Source organism: Engystomops pustulosus, chromosome 5 (genome assembly GCF_040894005.1).
Source record: "Engystomops pustulosus chromosome 5, aEngPut4.maternal, whole genome shotgun sequence".
NCBI lineage: Eukaryota > Metazoa > Chordata > Amphibia > Anura > Leptodactylidae > Engystomops > Engystomops pustulosus.
Genome location: NC_092415.1, coordinates 199,723,579 through 199,747,491, shown reverse-complemented (window position 1 = coordinate 199,747,491; position 23,913 = coordinate 199,723,579). Strand labels below are relative to the sequence as shown.

The 23,913-nt window shown below is 43.3% G+C and overlaps 1 protein-coding gene across 1 annotated transcript in view; it reads right to left on the bottom strand.

The window, feature by feature from the left end:
- Positions 1-23,913, bottom strand: part of PPP1R9A (protein phosphatase 1 regulatory subunit 9A) — a 165,154-nt gene that overhangs the window by 34,240 nt on the left and 107,001 nt on the right. The window contains 4 exon segments of the mRNA XM_072154339.1: positions 3,269-3,421; positions 7,151-7,286; positions 15,527-15,631; positions 19,460-19,580. Coding sequence (XP_072010440.1) covers positions 3,269-3,421; positions 7,151-7,286; positions 15,527-15,631; positions 19,460-19,580 — 515 coding nt within the window.

Sequence of the window (23,913 nt, the reverse complement as noted above, 5' to 3'; positions counted from 1 at the left end):
CCGAGTTTTATAAGACCTTTAAGGACGCCTTGGTTCCCCTCTTGACTGAGGTATTCAATGAGTGTCTTTCCTCGGGCGCTCTGCCGAAGTCAATGAGGAGGTCAGCCCTGATCATTCTGTCAAAGGGTAAGGACCGATCTCGTATTGAGAACTGGCGTCCCATAGCGCTTCTCAATACGGACAGAAAGGTTTTGGCAAAGGTGCTGTTTAATCGGCTGGTGCAGTTTGCGCCCCGGCTCCTTTCGGGGACCCAGCACTGCTCTGTTCCAGGCCGCAGTACATTTAGTGCTGTGCTGTGTGTCCGGGAGGCAGTGGAGCAGGGCAGGGCTGGTAACTGGAAGGGGTACTTGCTGTCCTTGGATCAGGCAAAAGCGTTTGATCGGGTTAACCACGAGTACCTCTGGTCTGTCCTTCTGAGGTATGGCCTGCCGGGTGGGTTTGTCAATTGGCTTAAGGTTTTGTACGCAGGGGCAGAGAGTTTCCCGCTTGTGAACGGCTGGATTGGCCGCTCTTTTGAGGTCGGGTCTGGTGTTCGCCAGGGTTGTCCTCTGAGCCCACTTTTATACGTGTTCGCGATTGACCCATTCCTTAGGAGGGTTGATCGTGGGCCGTTGGTGGGAGTCGGGATGGATCGGGCAGCACCGGAAGCCACTCTTAGAGTGGTAGCGTATGCCGATGATGTCACCGTTTTCGTGTCCTCGGGAGGGGAGGCGCAATGGGTGATGTCAGAGGTTGACCGCTACTCAGAGGCTTCTGGGTCCAAGATCAACCGGGATAAGTGTGAGAGTCTCTGGCTGGGAGAGGGAGGTCCAGGCTTTGATCTCCCGGACACTCTTCCAGGGCCCCAGGACTCTGCCAAAGTTCTCGGCATCGAATTTGGCCAGGGGGATTACCCCATGCAAAACTGGGACGGCAGGCTTAAGATCGCCGCTCAGAAGGTGGACCAGTGGAAGGGTTGGTCTTTGACCCTCAGAGAAAGGGTTAATCTGATCAAAACCTACCTGCTCCCGTTGATGATTTATCTGGGCAGTGTGTGCATGTTGCCGGAACCCCTATGGACTCGGGTCTACAGTCTGTTCTTCCAGCTGTTATGGGGGAATAGGCTGAACCTAATCAAGAGGGAGGTTACTTACCGCACGAGGAGACAAGGAGGGTTGTGTATGGTCAACCCTGTGGTGTTCCTAGTGAATACCTTTCTTAAGATCAATGTTGCAAACCTCTGGAAAGAGAGGGCTCCTTCGTGGGTATACTCCTGCAGGGGATGGTTTAGGCCTTTCTTCCAGGAATGGGAGACAGGAGGGCAAGTGAAGGATCTCCGTACACCGCATGGGCATCTTCCGGCTTACGCTACCCCGGTTCTGAAGGTGATTCGCCGGTGGGGTCTGGGAATGTGGGAGATCAGGACCATGTCGAGGAAAGTCCTTGACAAAAGGGTTCTGTTGACCCATTTCCAGAAGCCTCTGGCCCTCAGGGATTGCCCAAGTCGGGATCTGGGGGTGGGTTTGAGTCTATTGAATTCCATCAGGATCCCCTTGAAGTTTTGGGATGTGACTTGGCGCTGCTTCCATGGAAAGCTGTGTGTGAGGGACAATCTGAAGTGTAGGAGCTCTGAGGAAAGGGGTTGTCCCCGGGAGGAGTGCGGTGGCCTGCTGGAGAGCATGGACCACTTCCTGCTTCAGTGCCCCTTTAACACAGAGGTGTACAACCGGGTGGGCGCTTCCATCCATTGGCCCGGGTTGGCCAGTCTCTCCTATGCGGAGTGGGCCTATGGAGCATTCAGAGGCCTGGGTGGCCGGGACCGCTGCACGTTATTCCTAGTCAGTCTAGTGGTCAGGTACCACACGTGGAACGCACGGTGTTTAGTATCGACGCAGCGTAAAATCCTCCCAGTGGATGAGGTGATTAGGAACATTCTGGGTGACCTGGTGAAGGTGCGCTCTCTGGAGTATGAGAGGCTGGGCACGGGGAGGGCCTCTCTCCTTTGGAGGGGGTTCTCCTTTAGTGTCCCTTAGTCTGTCATCTCCCTCCTGGTGTTGGGCTGAAGCTGACACTGTAGATTTTTGTTTTGTGTTCTGGGCATGTAGTGATGTAGCGGCTTGCAGGCACCGAACCTGGGCTTTATGTGGTTTGGATTTATGTTGTTTATACTTTAATTGTATTCTGTTTTCTTTGTTATGTTGTAAATACTGTATATATTGTAAATATTGTATATAGTGGGGTTTGGGACATAGTGTTAGGTTGGGAGGGGGGTGATGGTGGTGGGATTTACGAACAAGTGACCTTGGACTCTATGACCCTGGGCACTGGTCTGGACTACTTAACGCAAACTTTGGACGTTAGACCAGTGTCTGGGGGGAAGGGGAGGGTGCGGGCGAGGGATTTAGTTTAGTGTAGTGTTGTGTGTATTTGTTATTATATATTGGAAAGAAAAAGAAAAAAAAAAAAAAAAAAAATGGGTGTGGGATGTGATCTGTGTGGGGTGGTTTGTTATTAGAGGGTGTGGGGTGGGTTTATGTATATTTTATAGTCATTTATGTTTTATTTGTGGGTGTGGCTTTTCTTATTGTTTATTGGTTTGGTTTAGGTTGTGATAATCGGTTGGGTGGGGGTTGTGGTAATTGGTGTTCATTACGGTGTATTTTAAGTTATTGTTTTTACTAGGTGTGAATGGGGCTGGACCAGCAGGTAAGAGATTATATATATTGTATGTTATGTTTTGTTTGTATTGTTATGTTTTTTACTTTTATATAAAATAAAAGATCTACAGGATGTAACTCAGGATCAGTGCAGGATAAGTAATGTCATGTATGTACACAGTGACTGCACCAGCAGCAGAATAGTGAGTGCAGCTCTGGGGTATAATACAGGATGTAACTCAGGATCAGTACAGGATAAGTAATGTCATGTATGTACACAGTGACTGCACCAGCAGCAGAATAGTGAGTGCAGCTCTGGGGTATAATACAGGATGTAACTCAGGATCAGTACAGGATAAGTAATGTCATGTATGTACACAGTGACTGCACCAGCAGCAGAATAGTGAGTGCAGCACTGGGGTATAATACAGGATGTAACTCAGGATCAGTACAGGATAAGTAATGTCATGTATGTACACAGTGACTGCACCAGCAGCAGAATAGTGAGTGCAGCTCTGGGGTATAATACAGGATGTAACTCAGGATCAGTACAGGATAAGTAATGGTCCTCTAATGTCTATTACAAGTTATAGTTCTTCTATAATTTATATTATAGCTGAACTTTGTTTTACCTCTTTAAATTTGTGAGCCAATTTTGTTGCATCCAGGTCTGAAGAAAACATTTCATCTCCTTCTGGAAGATCAAAAACTTCAATGGCCATTTCTCTTCCGGGGATGACTGGACCCACATCTTCATCCTCCTCATCTGTAGCGTATTCCCCTGTCTATAGGATGAAACACAGCGTTAGGTAAGTAGGGGGTCTCCCAGGATAAGATTATTATGTAGCCTCTTCATTCTGAACACTAGAAGGGACCTGGCTGAGAAATTCTCACCTCCTGCAGCCACCACTAGAGGGAGCTCCAGTGTGTTATCATTGATACTTCCGTCAGCGGTGTAAATGTCTGTGATCACGTGACCACCGTGGCCAATCAGTGACTGCAGTAGTCACAGCAGCTGCAGTGGTGATGTCATTGCATCATTTCCACCTCTTTGATCAGTGATTGGCAGCTGCAGTCACATGACTACTGACAAGTGACCAGAGCAACAAGGAAATGGAGCAGGTTAAATACATATATACTCGAGTATAAGCCTAGTTTTTCAGCAGAAAAAAGTGTGTTGAAAACCTAAACTCGGCTTATACTCGAGTAAAAAAATATATCAAAACTCACCTTTACGGCTTCCCCCGCTGCTGGCTATATACTGGGGCAGGGGGCTGGCTATATACTGAGGCAGGGGGCTGGTTATATACTGGGGCAGGGGGCTGGCTATACACTGGGGGATATGGGCTGGCAGGCTATATACTGGGGGGAAGGTGCTGGCTATTTACTATGGGGCAAGGTCCGGCAGGCTATATAATGGGGAGGCTGTGACCAATGCATTTCCCACCCTTGGCTTATACTCGAGTCAATAGGTTTTCCCAGGTAAAATTAGGGGCCTCGGCTTATACTTGGGTCGGCTTATACTCGAGTATATAAGGTACCTTACATTTTTTCCTCTCCCACATGACCCCTAACAAACTGAAAACCCCTTTTAAGCTTATGGGCTCCCTCTAGTGGTGGTCGGACAATTTCATAATTTTGCAGATGCGTTAGTATGGAAACAGGTTGTAGGTAAGAATCCAAAAATAGGCAAATATCCCCCAAATTTATAGAAATGTGTTTAGATTGTAACCTGTGCGCTTTAATATTTCCGCAGAACAATTGCGTTGCGTTGCGTTAGTCTTCACGCCCCGGGTCCATTTAGTTCTGTAACCCAACACCCTCTAATGTGTCAGCCCCATAATAACCTACAGGTGGGTGATCAGAACACGACCGCAGGAAAACACATTCCGAACACAATTTATGTTCTAATTGTTTCCAGAGATGAAAGGAACAAGTTTCCACCCCGCGAGAAGCTGACACGGAGAATACGAGGGAAAGTGACAGCCCTGACAAAACAGCCGCCTGCCGCGGGGTAGGAGGATAATATCCTGGACTCGTTATGTGCCGTGTCGGGTTTACAAGGAGCTATTAGATGATCGGATCAACTCTATAGCTTCTCATCAGACATTACACTGTTACTAGATTATATCCCATTTAAGGGATCCTGTCCCTGAGAATGTCATTTTTCGCTGGTGACAGGTTCCTATATCCTATGCTATGCTGATTTTAAAAATGCCTTCAGATTTATTTCAGTAAGTTTATTTCACATTACCTAGCTCCCTGCCAGAAGGATGTGGTGAGTCCCGGGGTGTGGGAGCAGCTACAGCCTGTGTCTCAGTCTCCTCCACACTCATTTAGCCCTCCCCCCTCCTCCTTTCCTTTCATGTGCATAGAGCAGGCAGGAGAATGGTGTGGAGTAGGGGAAAGATTCACGAGGTGACACAGGCTCCTTGGCAGTATGTGGTGAGTCCTGGGGGTTGTGGGAGCAGCTACAGCCTGTGTCTCAGTCTCCTACACACTCATCCAGCTTCTTCCCTCTCCTCCTTTCCTGTCATATGTATTGAGCAGGCAGGGGAGGGATGGGGATGGTGTGGAGTAGGGAAAGAATGCATGAGGTGACACAGGCTCCCTGCCAGCAGTGTTTGCTGAGTCCCGGGGTGTGGGAGCAGCTACAGCCTGTGTCTCAGTCTCCTCCACACTCATCCAGCTTCTTCCCCCTCCTCCTTTCCTGTCATGTGCATTGAGCAGGCAGGGGAGGGAAAGGGATGGTGTGGAGTCGGGGAAGAATAGACGAGGAGACACAAAGAACAACGTTCAATAAAAATAAAATACAAAAACATACTACGGCTCAATGATTTCCATCACTTGTGATCCACCGAAGGATGAAAGTGGAATCACGCAGCAGCTTTTCCCGTGTAATTGAAGATTTAGATGATGAATTGGATAGTGAAGCTGCGGAGACAGTGAAGGGCCTAACGCCGGTGAGATAGCGGATGGCCTGCTGCAGTAGTGCCGGAGCACCTGGCTCAATGACATTCCATGCACCGCTGCTGCGTAATTTCATTATCTGCTGCGGGAAATATTTAATCCCACTATTTATGCTAGTGACGCACTCCAGAGATTTAATAGTCTGTTTTTTAATGGAAGCCGCGGTGACTGATCCGAGTCTTCAGAGAGCGGCTCGGGGGATATTCCCTATGGGGGGATTCGGAGATTCTACATGCAGGTCGTTGTGTGTGCAGAAAGACAATGACTGTATACAATGTTGGTGTATACAATATATAGACTGTAACAAAGGGCAGATCTGAATGTAAGATACTATCCAGGTAATAATAAGTCGTGGTGCAGCTCGGAGCCCCCTACTGAAACATGGAAACCGTGAACCTCCTTGTACTGTTCACACTTAGTATACAGTGTCTTGGGGAGGAGGGTAATCATAGCTTTGTGTATGTTGTTAGTAGCAGCAGGACTGTGGAATATGTATTAAGGCCTAAAGCTCACGTCAATCGGTCTGTTTCGACCCAGAATGTCCGGCCCAAGCGCTCAGAGCCCAGAACTGAATTGAAGTCCAGTTCCGGTCTCAGAGGGTTCGGGCCGGACATTCGGGCAAGCACTCAATGTGAGTTTGATGCGAGTTAGTCGCGGCAGACTCATTTGTGGGTTTTAGGCCTTATATTCCAGGTTTGTAGTTTCTCCAATGGCACTAGGGTGTCCCCACACTGCTGTATTCTGTACCCTCTGCAGCTAGTGTTAGGTATTATTTGTGGAGAGATGTGTAATCAATCCTTTCCATGTGTTGCTAATAGCAGCAAGAGTGTGAAAAATGGATTTTTATTTCAGGTCTGTAGCTTCTTCCATGTGCCTTTTGGGGGTGTCCTCACACTGCTGTTCTCTGTGCTCTCTATAGGCAGTGATAGATATTGTTCCTGAAGAGAAGTCTAATACATAACATTGTTTATGATGTTGTAGTAGAAGCTGGACTGTGAAATGTCCGTCCCAAACGCTCAGAGCCCAGAACGGAATCGAAGTTCAGTTTTAAATGCACAAAAAGTTGCCGCTCATACCCCATCAAGGGCTGGAGTAACTATAAGACTTTTTTTTTTTTGGGAGGGGGAGTCCCAAGCCATGAATCTGGCTTTCCATGGCATTGCACTAGCAGTAGTAGCAGCAAGATAAATGAAGTGGAGGAAATAGTCCTGAGCAACTTTTTATCAGTGAAAAGAAAAGCCCCACAAAACCAATGATAAATAACCCCCAATGTCATAGGAACTTAAAAAAAAAATAAAAATAAGACAATTAATAGAAAAATATTTAACACAAAAACTTAATCTTCTGGTGTCACCTTCCCTTTAAGCAGCAGGTGTCAGTGCAGTATGTGCTGTTTTAGTATAACAGTGTGATGAATAAAACACAAAACACATAAAATAGCTACAGATATCAGTTCGGTGTCCAGAGACATAACATGAAGCATCACCTCTAACACTGACAGCACCCGCACCGGATCCTGTACTGTCCCCGAGATAACAACTCACCTCGTCATCATCCGCGTCATACTGTGCATAATGCTGCTCCAGCATCTCCCTCTGACGACGCTCCTGCTCCAGAGTCTGACTGATCAGCTGAGCGACCTCACTTATCTGTCCTGGCTTCTCACGTCCAATGATAAACCTGTACAGAGAGGAGAAGGTAATAATAAATACATAGAAAATCACTAACCAGTCATTACAGTGTTATATTACTATAATACTGCCCCTATGTACAAGAATATAACTACTATAATACTGCCTCCTATGTACAAGAATATAACTACTATAATACAGCCCCCTATGTACAAGAATATAACTACTATAATACTGCCCCCTATGTACAAGAATATAACTACTATAATACTGCCCCCTATGTACAAGAATATAACTACTATAATACTGCCCCCTATGTACAGGAATATAACTACTATAATACTGCCTCCTATGTACAAGAATATAACTACTATAATACTGCCTCCTATGTACAAGAATATAACTACTATAATACTGCCCCATATGTACAAGAATATAACTACTATAATACTGCCCCCTATGTACAAGAATATAACTCCTATAATACTGCCCCTATGTACAAGAATATAACTACTAAAATACTGCCCCCTATGTACAAGAATATAACTACTATAATACTGCCCCCTATGTACAAGAATATAACTACTATAATACTGCCCCCTATGTACAAGAATATAACTACTATAATACTGCCCCCCTATGTACAGGAATATAACTACTATAATACTGCCCCCTATGTACAGGAATATAACTACTATAATACTGCCCCTATGTACAGGAATATAACTACTATAATACTGCCCCTATGTACAAGAATATAACTACTATAATACTGCCCCCTATGTACAGGAATATAACTACTATAATACTGCCCCCTATGTACAAGAATATAACTACTATAATACTACCCCCTATGTACAAGAATATAACTACTATAATACTACCCCCTATGTACAGGAATATAACTACTATAATACTGCCCCTTATGTACAAGAATATAACTACTATAATACTGCCCCCTATGTACAAGAATATAACTACTATAATACTGCCCCCTATGTACAGGAATATAACTACTATAATACTGCCCCCTATGTACAAGAATATAACTACTATAATACTGCCCCCTATGTACAAGAAAATAACTACTATAATACTGCCCCCTATGTACAAGAATATAACTACTATAATACGGCCCCCTATGTACAAGAATATATCTACTATAATACTGCCCCCTATGTACAAGAATATAACTACTATAATACTGCCCTCTATGTACAAGAATATAACTACTATAATACTGCCCCCTATGTACAGGAATATAACTACTATAATACTGCCCCCTATGTACAGGAATATAACTACTATAATACTGCCCCCTATGTACAAGAATATAACTACTATAATACTGCCCCCTATGTACAGGAATATAACTACTATAATACTGCCCCCTATGTACAGGAATATAACTACTATAATACTGCCCCCTATGTACAAGAATATAACTACTATAATACTGCCCCCTATGTACAGGAATATAACTACTATAATACTGCCCCCTATGTACAGGAATATAACTACTATAATACTGCCCCCTATGTACAGGAATATAACTACTATAATACTGCCCCCTATGTACAGGAATATAACTACTATAATACTGCCCCCTATGTACAAGAATATAACTACTATAATACTGGCCCCTATGTACAAGAATATAACTACTATAATACTCCCTCCTATGTACAAGAATATAACTACTATAACACTGCCTCCTATGTACAAGAATATAACTACTATAATACTGCCCCTTATGTACAAGAATATAACTACTATAATACTGCCCCCTATGTACAAGGATATAACCACTATAATACTGCCCCCTATGTACAGGAATATAACTACTATAATACTGCCTCCTATGTTAAAGAATATAACTACTATAATACTGCCCCCTATGTACAAGGATATAACTACTATAATTCTGCCCCCTATGTACAGGAATATAACTACTATAATACTGCCCCCTATGTACAAGAATATAACTACTATAATACTGCCCCCTTTGTACAAGAATATAACTACTATAATACTGCCCCCTATGTACAGGAATATAACTACTATAATACTGCCCCTATGTACAGGAATATAACTACTATAATACTGCCCCCTATGTACAGGAATATATCTACTATAATACTGCCTCCTATGTACAAGAAAATAACTACTGTAATACTGCCCCCCATGTACAAGAATATAACTACTATAATACTGCCCCCTATGTACAAGAATATAACTACTATAATACTGCCCCCTATGTACAAGAATATAACTACTATAATACTGCCCCTTATGTACAGGAATATCTCTACTATAATACTGCTCCCTATGTACAAGAATATTATTACTATAATACTGCCCCCTATGTACAGGAATATAACTACTATAATAGTGCCCCCTATGTACAAGTATATAACCACTATAATACTTCCCCCTATGTACAAGAATATAACTACTATAATACTGCCCCTATGTACAAGAATATAACTACTATAATACTGTACCCTATGTACAAGAATATAACTACTATAATACTGCCCCCTATGTACAAGAATATAACTACTATAATACTGCCCCCTATGTACAAGACTATAACTACTATAATACTGCCCCTATGTACAGGAATATAACTACTATAATACTGCCCCCTATGTACAGGAATATAACTACTATAATACTGCCTCCTATGTACAAGAATATAACTACTGTAATACTGCCCCCTATGTACAAGAATATAACTACTATAATACTGCCCCCTATGTACAAGAATATAACTACTATAATACTGCCCCCTATGTACAAGAATATAACTACTATAATACTGCCCCTTATGTACAGGAATATCTCTACTATAATACTGCTCCCTTCGTACAAGAATATTATTACTATAATACTGCCCCCTATGTACAGGAATATAACTACTATAACAGTGCCCCCTATGTACAAGTATATAACTACTATAATACTTCCCCCTATGTACAAGAATATAACTACTATAATACTGCCTCCTATGTACAAGAATATAACTACTATAATACTGTACCCTATGTACAAGAATATAACTACTATAATACTGCCCCCTATGTACAAGAATATAACTACTATAATACTGCCCCCTATGTACAAGACTATAACTACTATAATACTGCCCCTATGTACAGGAATATAACTACTATAATACTGCCCCCTATGTACAGGAATATAACTACTATAATACTGCCCCCTATGTACAGGAATATAACTACTATAATACTGCCCCCTATATACAGGAATATAACTACTATAATACTGCCCCCTATGTACAGGAATATAACTACTATAATACTGCCCCCTATGTACAAGAATATAACTACTATAATACTGCCCCCTATGTACAAGAATATAACTACTATAATACTGCCCCTATGTACAAGAATATAACTACTATAATACTGCCCCCTATGTACAAGAATATAACTACTATAATACTGCCCCCTATGTACAAGAATATAACTACTATAATACTGCCCCCTATGTACAGGAATATAACTACTATAATACTGCCCCTATGTACAAGAATATAACTACTATAATACTGCCCCCTATGTACAAGAATATAACTACTATAATACTGCCCCTATGTACAAGAATATAACTACTATAATACTGCCCCTATGTACAAGAATATAACTACTATAATACTGCCCCCTATGTACAAGAATATAACTACTATAATACTGCCCCCTATGTACAGGAATATAACTACTATAATACTGCCCCCTATGTACAAGAATATAACTACTATAATACTGCCCCCTATGTACAAGAATATCACTACTATAATACTGCCCCCTATGTACAGGAATATAACTACTATAATACTGCCCCCTATGTACAGGAATATAACTACTATAATACTGCCCCCTATGTACAAGAATATCACTACTATAATACTGCCCCCTATGTACAAGAATATCACTACTATAATACTGCCCCCTATGTACAGGAATATAACTACTATAATACTACGCCCTATGTACAAGAATATAACTACTATAATACTGTCCCCTATGTACAAGAATATAACTACTATAATACTGCCCCCTATGTACAGGAATATAACTACTATAATACTGCCCCCTATGTACAGGAATATAACTACTATAATACTGCCCCCTATATACAGGAATATAACTACTATAATACTGCCCCTATGTACAGGAATATAACTACTATAATACTGCCCCCTATGTACAGGAATATAACTACTATAATACTGCCCCCTATGTACAGGAATATAACTACTATAATACTGCCCCCTATATACAGGAATATAACTACTATAATACTGCCCCCTATGTACAGGAATATAACTACTATAATACTGCCCCCTATGTACAAGAATATAACTACTATAATACTGCCCCCTATGTACAAGAATATAACTACTATAATACTGCCCCTATGTACAAGAATATAACTACTATAATACTGCCCCCTATGTACAAGAATATAACTACTATAATACTGCCCCCTATGTACAAGAATATAACTACTATAATACTGCCCCCTATGTACAGGAATATAACTACTATAATACTGCCCCTATGTACAAGAATATAACTACTATAATACTGCCCCCTATGTACAAGAATATAACTACTATAATACTGCCCCTATGTACAAGAATATAACTACTATAATACTGCCCCTATGTACAAGAATATAACTACTATAATACTGCCCCCTATGTACAAGAATATAACTACTATAATACTGCCCCCTATGTACAGGAATATAACTACTATAATACTGCCCCCTATGTACAGGAATATAACTACTATAATACTGCCCCCTATGTACAAGAATATAACTACTATAATACTGCCCCCTATGTATAGGAATATAACTACTATAATACTGTCCCCTATGTACAGGAATATAACTACTATAATACTGCCCCCTATATACAGGATTACTTGCAGGTGATGTGAGGTGCTCGGACAGATGAAGGACAGACATAGACATATCTCATCTGCAGACAGTCACACATTTGCATAATACATAGAAAGAATGAAAACCACTTAGACACGAGAATGTGCCACTAAATCACATTACACCCATGGGTCATAAAGCCCTCTCCGCCCGCGCTGCTAATTAAGACAATTGGCATTCAGCAGGAATACTCTGTAATTGGAAAAAATCACCTTAAACAAAAAAAAAAAAAATCGATTTCCCAGTAGGGTCTGTGACAAATCTAGCGGGGGCCGCGTCGTTAGGATATTAGGATATGAATGGATGCATTTTATTAGATTGTAACACGGCCAAACTCATTTCCAGAAGAAGTCTCTCACGTCGGGGGCCCTGAAACGCATCCAAGGCTTGGATCTTACCTGGCGAGTATAGAAAGGATCTGCCCTGATATTTCTCATCTATCACAAGTCACTCATTTCCCTTCCATTGTAGTTAAAAGTTTAATCATTTGTGATGGACTCGATCCCAGGAACGTAAGAAAATATATTCCAGAGGAACCATGTATAAGAAACTGTAATAACAGGGCGGTATTACAATAATATAACTGCTATAATACTGATCCTATGGGAAGCTGAGCCACTTGTGATACAAGGGTTATGCTCTCCATGCATTAGACGTGGGGCCCAATATGTAGAGCCCCTACATTGCGGCTGCTATGACACCTAGTGTTGGGTACTAATATTTTGGGGACAAACTTTAGATATATCTGTTGTATCTTTGCAGGACAGCATGTGCAGAAGTTCCACTGCAAACTCTGCAGAGTTGTCCTGAGGCTGGAAGAAATGGTCATGGTGTCTGGGCCGGATGGAGATGGCAGAAAACATCCACAATAAGTGGATAAAGTCACCATGACGGTGACGGGGCGGGATGGAGAAAAGAGAGAACATTTACAAAAAGAGAAGTCATTGGGGCTCATATACTAAGGGTCCGCAGAGCGCATTTTCGTTGGGTTTCCCGACAATTTCTAAGTTGTGTCGCATTTAACAGAAGTTTTTGGCGCACGCGATCGGATTTTGGCGCACAAAATGGGGGCGTGGCCGTCGGGCGATCCGACGGATTCGGACAACGTGCAGGATTTAACATCGGAAATTGCATCGCAAGACACGCACTTACAAGCACCGGGAAGAAGTAGGTGAACTCCAGCAGACCTCTGCGAGGAAGCGACGGATGGAGGAAATCGGAGGCACGTGTTACGTGAATTGCGCTGGATTTCATCTTCGTGGGTCCATCCGGATCGGGGACAGGACCGGGTAAGTAAATGTGCCCCATTGTGTGGAAAAAATGGTCATGGTATCTCAGCCGGATGGAGACGGCAGAAAACAGCCACAAAAAGAAAAGGCATCATCTGGGAAAAGTGGTCATAGTGACTTCTCCATGGGCTGGATGGAGAAGATAGAGAACATTCACAAAAAGAGAAGACATTGGGGCACATTTACTTACCCGGTCCAGTCGTGATCCAGCGTCGTGTTCTCCGACGAGGATTCAGGTCTGTCGGGATTCACTAAGGTCGTACGCCCGATATCCACCAGGTCTCGCTGCTGCGCCGAGGTCTGCCGGAGCGCACCTTCTTCTTCCTGGTGCATGTGAGTGCTGATCTTGCGACACAACTCTTTTTTTAAATTCTGCGGCCATGCCCCCCCATTTGTCGCGTCAAAGCCGGTGCCGATGCACCAAAATCTGATTGCGTGCACCAAAATCCCGGGGCAAATCGGAAAACGTCGAGAAACCAGACGAAAGTGCCCGATTTGGACCCTTAGTAAATGAGCCCCATTGTCTGTGGTCATGGAATTTAGAAGAGGTGGAGAATAATAATAATAATCTTTATTTATATGGCGCCAAATTCCATAGCGCTTTACAGATTCGGGGGAACAAATAAAATAAGACAGATGGCAGAAAACATCCACAAAAAGGCATCATCTGGAAAAAGTGGTCATGGTGTTTGGGCTGGATGGAGAAGACAGAAAAAATCTGTAAAAAAGAGAAGACATCACCAAAAGTATTACAGCCATGAGAGGGGCAGTCACTTGTAGCATTAGAACCATGACTAGGATATTTGCCTGTAGTGTATTTATCAACAAAAGAACAGAGTCTTGAGAGTCTTCTCCTAATGGACCTATACCTGGTAGGTCTCCCAAGTAGACTGCTACCTAAGATGTGTCTTTGTAAGTCAACAGATACATGAGATGTCTCCTAGCCATACGTCAGATGCCTCTTCCAAAGTGGACCAAAAACTGCAGTGGCGTAACTAGAAGCTGATGGGCCCCAGTGCAAAGTCTGTGCCGGGCCCCCGACTATAATGTATGGTTTATAGTAATAGTCTTCTTATATGGGAAAGTGACACCATAAGGGCCCCCTAAACCTCTTGGGCCCAGGTGCGACCGCAAACTCTGCACCCCCTAAAGTTACGCCCCTACTGAGATGGTTCCTCAAGAGAGGACTAATACCTGAGTTGTGCTCTCCTGGGTGAACCAAAGTTTCTCACAGCAAAATCACTAGAAGCTATAGTTGTTTTTATGTGACAAATCTACATAATAAGGGGGGGGGGGGGTGAGTGCTTATTTTTCCTCATCAATGTATCAGTCATGGTATAAAAAATATGAAATTGTATGGATAATCTCTGGGGAATGCACCGGCTATGCATCCAATTTCCTCCTATAATTCCCTGTTTCTTGTACTAGGAACTGACGACATGATGTTCCGGCTTCTCCTGATTGAAGATTTGTCCTGCGTTGCACTTTACTCAGCGAAATTCTGCCCTTGCAAAACAACATTTGTGCGAAGTCGGCAATAAACGAGAAAGTCTCCCTCATCGCTGCTGAAATGAACTCAATTATCTTGTAGGCCTCAACAGGGATCTCAGATAGTTGTATCTTTTTGGATCGTCATAATTTTCTTGTGAAGCAGAACAAATTAACTCACCAAGCCTTTACAGATTCTCCTGCAAAACTGGATATTCACATGGGTGAGGGGCTTTCACAACTTCAGGAACGTCAGCCATAAAGTAGAACAACCAGGAGCAGCATCCATCACTCTCCAGGACCAGGCAACATGATCCCAGTCCATTGGTTTAGATGTAAGCTGCCCAGTACTTTCAGAGGTGGCACTTTGAGAAAATGAACCCCCTTCTGCTGTGTTCTGATCACTGGAGGTGCCATTAATGGGGCACCATATTATCAAGAGATGCTCCTAATGATTAGGACTTCTGTATACATGACAAGCAGAGGGTTCCGCTTGATGGCATAAAAATGTGCCAAAATAAAAGTGTAAGATAATTACCTGACTTTTCCTTTGGTGTTTCGGAGAACCGTAGCTGCAAAATTTTGGGTGACGCCAACCAGACTTATCCCATCTACTTCTATTATCTGATCGTTGACAAGGATCCTGGAGGAATACAAAATAGGAAGGTCATAGCCCTGGAGAGACTATTAAAGCAACTACTTTACATTGTCCAAGGGTCCCGTTTGGCAGGTTTTGTCATATAATGAATGGACATGAATGGACAACGTGAAGGTAGATCACATGGGATGGACCATGTACCATCAGCGGTGGTGGGCAGTGCATCACTAGGTTACCCATGGTTGACAATTTACCAATAGATCACAGAGAATGGCCAATGTGCAACTAGATCCCCAAAAATAAGCAATCAGAAGGGGTGGCCGTAGTACCACTAGATCACCAATCGACTAGATTGCAAGTGTTGGACAATATAACACTAAATTCCTAAGGATGGCCAGTGTACTATTAGATACCCGAGGATGGACATTGTACTACCAGATAACCAGGGGTGATAGATCACCAGAGGTGATCAGTGATGAACCATGTAAAATTAGTTCACCGGAGATGGACAATGTACAGCTACATAACCATGGATAAAGAATGTACCACTAGATCATCATGGATGGACAACGTACCACTAGATCACCATGGATGGACAATGTACCAATAGATCCCCATAGATGGGCAATGCAACACTAGATCCCCATGGATGGACAATTCAACACTAGATCCCCATAGATGGACAACGTATCACTAGATCACCATGGATGGACAACGTACCAATAGATCCCCATGGATGGACAATGCACCACTAGATCACCATGGATGGACAACGTACCAATAGATCCCCATGGATGGACAATGCACCACTAGATCACCATGGATGGACAACGCACCAATAGATCCCCATGGATGGACAATGCACCACTATATCACCATGGATGGACAAAGTACCAATAGATCCCCATGGATGGACAATGCAACACTAGATCACCATGGATGGACAATGTACCAATAGATCACCATGGATGGACAATGTACCAATAGATCCCCATGGATGGACAATGCAACACTAGATCACCATGGATGGACAATGTACCACTAGATCACCATGGATGGACAACGTACCACTAGATCACCATGGATGGACAACGTACCAATAGATCCCCATGGATGGACAATGCAACACTAGATCACCATGGATGGACAATGTACCACTAGATCACCATGGATGGACAATGCACCACTATATCACCATGGATGGACAAAGTACCAATAGATCCCCATGGATGGACAATGCAACACTAGATCACCATGGATGGACAATGTACCACTAGATCACCATGGATGGACAATGTACCAATAGATCCCCATGGATGGACAATGTACCACTAGATCACCATGGATGGACAATGCACCACTAGATCACCATGGATGGACAATGCACCACTAGATCACCATGGATGGACAATGCACCACTAGATCCCCATGGATGGACAATGCACCACTAGATCACCATGGATGGACAATGCACCACTAGATCCCCATGGATGGACAATGCACCACTAGATCCCCATGGATGGACAATGTACCACTAGATCACCATGGATGGACAATGCACCACTAGATCCCCATGGATGGACAATGCAACACTAGATCACCATGGATGGACAATGTACCACTAGATCACCATGGATGGACAATGTACCACTAGATCCCCATGGATGGACAATGCAACACTAGATCACCATGGATGGACAATGCAACACTAGATAAACAGGGTTGGAAAATAATCAGGACAACAAACAAACTACTATTGAACCCAAGTGGTTCCATCAATTACAGGACATGGGACCTGCTGGAGCTGCTGGCCATCAATCTATCCGGGTGGATACAAGAACAAGGCAAGACTTAGGTACAGTATTAGCAGTAAGTCAAACAACAGCACCCAATGCCAGGCTGCAGCTGCAAAGCCGATGCCAAACACTACATCACAATACAAAACTCATAAATGACAGTATGTAGAAAGTGATGGACCCCCTTTAACTCTCACCCCCTAACAATTACTGGGGTGCGTACAGTCTACATCCTCTGATATCACGTGTTCTGGTTCTGTCACATGTACCACAAAGACTCTTTGGGCTGATCCGTGACTAATGTGGCTCCCGTCAGCTCGACAAGTGTATAATAAGTACCCAAAGCCCCCAAATTATCTGGTAATACAGCTGTGTGCGCCGAAATTACCGTCCCCTCCCTCGTATCATGTGTAATTACTGCAACACAGGGGAATGATAGCAAAAATATCCTACAATATTATTGCGGAATATGTGAGGTGAAGTTAAAGGGGTCTATTCTATAATGCCCTGTATGAATGGTGGGGGTCAAATTTGTGGGACCCCTAGAAATCTGCGATTAAATGACGAAAACCACGTCTGACATTTTCACCGACTTGTTGGTAGTTGTGACCTGACAACAAGAAATCTCTGCCTTCATCTAAATCTCCCATGTATCTATTGATGTTCTAACTATCTACTTTATATCAATGTATCTATCTATTTCAATTCAAAGAAGCTTTATTGGCAGGACAAAATAAGAATGAGAATTGCCAAAACATTTAGAGAATAGGGAAGTTCACCTTACGGAGACTTTGCCAACTAAGACCGCCTTACAGGCGTGCAGAGACTTATAGCCATTGATGCTCCACTAGGGGATTCTGAGTAATATGCAAATATGTTTTCCAAGGTGGGAAAAGGAAAATGAGGCCTCTTTTTGCTACCTTGAAAGGCAGCCGCCTTATTATCAAGCATGACTTACAAGAAGCCTAATAACATGTTGTCGGACTAAGCCAAACTAATATATTTATTCCAGAAGGAACAGATTTCCAACTGATTCCCTGCGCTGTACTGAGGAGACCCAACCGGGTCGAAACAGCTCTGTCTACAGTTGGGAGTCTGTTCCTTCTGGAGTAGGTATACTGGTTTGGCTTAGCCCCACATCATGTTATTAGGCTTCTTGTAAGTCATGCTTGATGGTAAGGGGGCTGCCTTTCAAGGTAGCAAAAAGAGGTATTGTTTACCATTTCCCATTTTGGAAAACATATTTGCAAATTTAAGAGAATATGGAATTGAGGGATGGGTGGCATGGGCGGTATCTATCTATCTATCTATCTATCTCTCTATTTATCTCATATCTATCTCATATCTATCTATCTCATATCTATCTATCTCATATCTATCTATCTATCTATCTCCTATCTATCTCATATCTATCTATCTCATATCTATCTATCTCCTATCTATCTATCTATCTATCTCCTATCTATCTCATATCTATCTATCTCATATCTATCTATCTATCCATCTCCTATCCATCCATCCATCTATCTATCTCATATCTATCTATCTCCTATCTATCCATCTATCTCATATCTATCTCCTATCTATCCATCCATCTATCTATCTATCTATTTATCTATCTCATATCTATCTATCTATCTCCTATCTATCTATCTCATATCTATCTATCTATTATCTATCTCATATCTATCTATCTATCTATCTCCTATCTATCTATCCATCCATCTATCTATTTATCTATCTCATATCTATCTATCTATCTATCTATCTCCTATCTATCATCTATCTATCTCATATCTATCTATCTCCTATCTATCTATCTATCTATCTATCTATCTATCTATCTCATATCTATCTATCTATCTATCTCATATCTATCTCTCTATCTATCTCATATCTATCTCTCTATCTATCTCATATCTATCTCTCTATCTATCTCATATCTATCTATCTATCTCATATCTATCTATCTACCTATCTATGCTTGAAAAAGATGGTTTGTCACCAAAATCTTTTTTGCAAATCTGTGTTAACATCCGCAGTGCGGCACAACCATATATTTGCCCCCCCCATGTACCTTCCGTCTCTTTGGGCAGCTCCTCCCTCCGTGACAGTTTTAACGAAAATTCCAAGTTTTTCCAGTCCAGTGTCAGCTCCTACCCCCATGCCGATGATACTGACACCGAGGCCATCGTCATCTGTGAGGGAAGAGATGGGACATGTACAGTATATACTCAGTCATATAGCGCATGCATAGTCTGTAGAGACGCTCATCATATTCCCGTTTCAGCTCATCTTCTATAAACAATGAAACTATCACTAAGGATCCGGGAACCTGATGGAAACCCACACAAGCACAGGGAGAACATGATGGGGCACATCCTTACCAGTCTGACTTTCTAAAAAAAGATTGTTGATCCAGAATGAGGCAAAATGAAACCCCCAATGTACCGACCCAACAGGAAAAGTTCTGAATGTTCATGGCATTAATATGTCTCACACTAGAGATGAAGAACTTCCAGGCATCGGCCACCAGATGACGCCAAATTATCGCAACTCCTTCGTTTCAATACAAATCAATTGTCATAATTTATCGGTTTCTTAAAAAAAATTCTCCTCCAAATTCATATGCAAATAAGAAGAGATGAGTCATATTTTGCCTGAGGAGAGTCAGGTCAAGTTTAGAGGCTGCAGGAGGAGGGTCACTTCAAATACCCATAGAAACAAGCTGCTGGTGTCATATGACAAATAACAATCTCATCTTTCAGATATGATCACATTGGGTGATCCGTGGTTCACTGAGCTACAGAACTGGAGAAACGGACAGCTAGAGAAATACGGGGGAACTGGATCTTATCTGCAGCTCTCACTTCCAGCTATGTCTTTAGCTGCCTGTATCTCTGGTTCTGTAGATCACTGAATCACAAGTCTGATGGGATTTGAAAGATGACATTCTTATCTTTAAATTGCACCAGCAGCATGTTTCAAAGTGAGGATGTTTTTGGCTGGAGAGGACACAAAACATCGATCCCCCATAAATACATCCATATATATATGTGTGTGTGTATGGTTCAAACCCCGCCTCCTGGTATCTGCCGATTCAGGAAACTCTGGCCCCATGTTAGATATCCGGCATTGTGGGCGAATAGCCAGGCCCAGTGTGGCCCAGTTCAGTTCTACATCAGACCCGTCCTGGCATAGAACGGCGCTATAGCTTGGACCTGAACCTGGCGCAGGATATAACTAGTGAGCAGGGGCGGGGACACTCCGTGGCCTGGTACCACGTATCACGCTCTCGATAGCTCTAACGTAAAAGGCCAATTGTGCAAAATTCTAATTCCCGTTCCACAATTCCTCCTGTGTCACCATTTTTGATCTCGTTTCAGTCGCCGCTGCGCAGTCGAGTTATTTGTCAAGTTTAATTCATCAAAGATTCCCCCCCGCAGAAGCTCATTGGCTGAGGAGACGCTACACTGCCTCCTCCGTCCAATCAGAAGGCCGCAAGTCCCTAATACTAAACACTTCTCATACATTCCCTGTTATAAAACTGAACTGACAGTGAACCTATTTATTAAAAGGGATTACGGCACGTGTCAGCCCCAAGCCCATTAACGCTATTAACCCCTGAGCTGCAGGAATTCTCTGCTTACAGGACGAGATGTGGGCAATTTATTTGCCATGTAAATTTCAATGTTCTGCCTTAAATATGCAATAGAAAAAAATTATTATCATGGGAAACCGATATCCGATTGTTCCTGTACTGACACTTCCCCGATCCCCGATTGTTCCTGTACTGACACTTCCCTGATCCCCGATTGTTCCTGTACTGACACTTCCCTGATCCCCGATTGTTCCTGTACTGACACTTACCCGATCCCTGATTGTTCCTGTACTGACACTTCCCCGATTGTTCCTGTACTGACACTTCCCTGATCCCCGATTGTTCCTGTACTTACACTTCCCCGATCCCCGATTGTTCCTGTACTGACACTTCCCTGATCCCCGATTGTTCCTGTACTGACACTTCCCCGGTCCCTGATTGTTCCTGTACTGACACTTCCCCGATCCCCGATTGTTCCTGTACTGACACTTCCCTGATCCCCGATTGTTCCTGTACTGACACTTCCCCGATTGTTCCTGTACTGACACTTCCCTGATCCCCGATTGTTCCTGTACTGACACTTCCCCAATCCCTGATTGTTCCTGTACTGACACTTCCCCGATCCCCCATTTGTTCCTGTATTGACACTTCCCTGATTCCCGATTGTTCCTGTGCCAACACTTTCCTCATCCCCCTTTGTTCCTGTATAGACACTCCCCCGATTGTTCCTGTATCGACACTTCCCCGATTGTTCCTGTATCGACACTTCCCCGATGCCCGATTGTTCCTGTACTGACACTTCCCCAATCCCCCATTGTTCCTGAGTCGACACTTCCCCGATCTCCCATTGTTCCTGTTTCGACACTTCCCCGATCTCCCATTGTTCCTATACTGATACTTCTCTGATCCCTGATTGTTCCTGTACTGAAACACTTCCCTGATCCCCCATTGTTCCTGTACCGACACTTCCCGGGTCCCCCATTGGTCTCAACCTCCTGTCTACTCTGAAAACACAAGAAATACCACTGAGCCAATCAATGGCCACAGCAGTGACCAATCTTAAAGAGAACCCGTCATGCAAAATAACCCCCCTAAACTAAATATATTTTCATAAACTACCATTAGAGAGCATTGCCTCTACCCCTTCATTGTCCCTCTACATGCCTGTAAACCTAAGCAATGAGGTCCTAAAGCTGTATGCAAATGACCTGTGAAATGTCCAATGAAGCATTAGCATATTCAAGCTGTCCACTCTATTCATGAGTGGGAGGCACAGCCACACCCCCAGTGCATGACTGACAGCCTGTATAATGGTGTGAGGCTGTATAATGATGTGCTTCCTGGTGCTGGCGCCCCCTGCAGCCTGTGTGTGCATGTGTGTGTGTGTATAGGAGAGATACAGCAGCTCCAGGCAGCCATGTTACAGCAGAACATGTCAGATTCATGTGTAGCTGATGTCTGTGTCTCTGTGTATTAGGAGGATGCAGCATGTCAGCAGATACAGCACAGACACTAGCAATGCTTTACTATACATTACACACAGACATGAGCAGGGGGAGGAGAGGGGAGGGGTAACAGGGGTGACATCACTGCCTCTGACCATGTGACCAGCCTCATTTACATGATAAAAAATAGATGATTTTGCAATGATTAATGTATGAAATAACTAGATAAAGGCTGGGATGGGATCCTTGTGAGCTGCTCCAACAGGAAGAGGTGACAGGACAAGTGACACAGACCTGATGACAGGTGTCCTTTAACAGTGATTGGCCACTATGTCACTTCCTGTGTGCCAAGAAGGAACAGGAAATACAAACTGTAATTTTATTTTTATTTTTTTTAAACCCTTTTGAACCTTTGAATCTTAAAGGGAACCTGTCCCCAACTTATTAACCTATTCAGCTAATGTCATGCTGCTGCAAGTCACAGACACACACATATATATATTAATTCAAGTGATGAGTGAAGTTTAGAGGCTGATGGGGTAGGGTGACATCAGGCACTCCAATCTACAGTTCTATAGCACATAGAAACATTTTGGTGGTGTCATATTAAAGGCCAGACATGCCCCTGTATGACCATGGTCAGATTTCTGTCCACTGGAAGTAAATAGAAGCTTCCTGTAGAAGGACAGCAAACAATAACATTAATTTGCCGATATGCGAAAACCCCTTTAACTTACAAGGACACATGCTCAGTTTACATGTGACCCCCGGAGCCGACAGGTTCCTTCTGGTGACCCTACAATTTGGGATAGTGAAGGTCGTGAGAAGACCAAGTCCTGCACATACACTGGCGGCCAGCAGAGGGCACTGCGATGCTTCATGTACCTCCAGGTAACCTGCAGGAGATAACCGTGACGTACCCGAGCGGTGGAGAAGGACACTGGGTCTGGTGAATCCTCGGCGTGATGAAGCGTACAATCATTTCATTCACACCTGAGGCCGAGCAGATAAGCAGGACCTGCTGTAGGTCACACAGAGAACTGACTGCAGGATCCGGTGCGGTGACATTATCACCTGCTGGAGGACGTTCTGGTCCAGAACCTGTGTGCTGCAGCCTTCACAACCTGGACTCATAGACCTTACATACCTGGAGGTGACTGCAGATGCTAGAGGACACTGCTATACAATCCAACTTGATATATATGTAATATCCTAAAAATATAGCACACAACTACAGTCCAGTGAGTGTACAGGAGGAATAACACAACGCCTGGCCATGATATATTGGGGCACATTTACTTACCCGGTCCTGTCGCGATCCAGCGGTGCATTCTCCGTCGAGGAGATTCACTAAGATCGTGCGCCCGATGTCCACCAGGTGTTGCTGTTGCGCTGAAGTCCACCGGAGTTCACCATCCTATGCTGGGTGCAGGTAAGCGCGTGTCAAGCGACACCTTTTTTTTTTTTTTTTTTTTTAAATTCGGC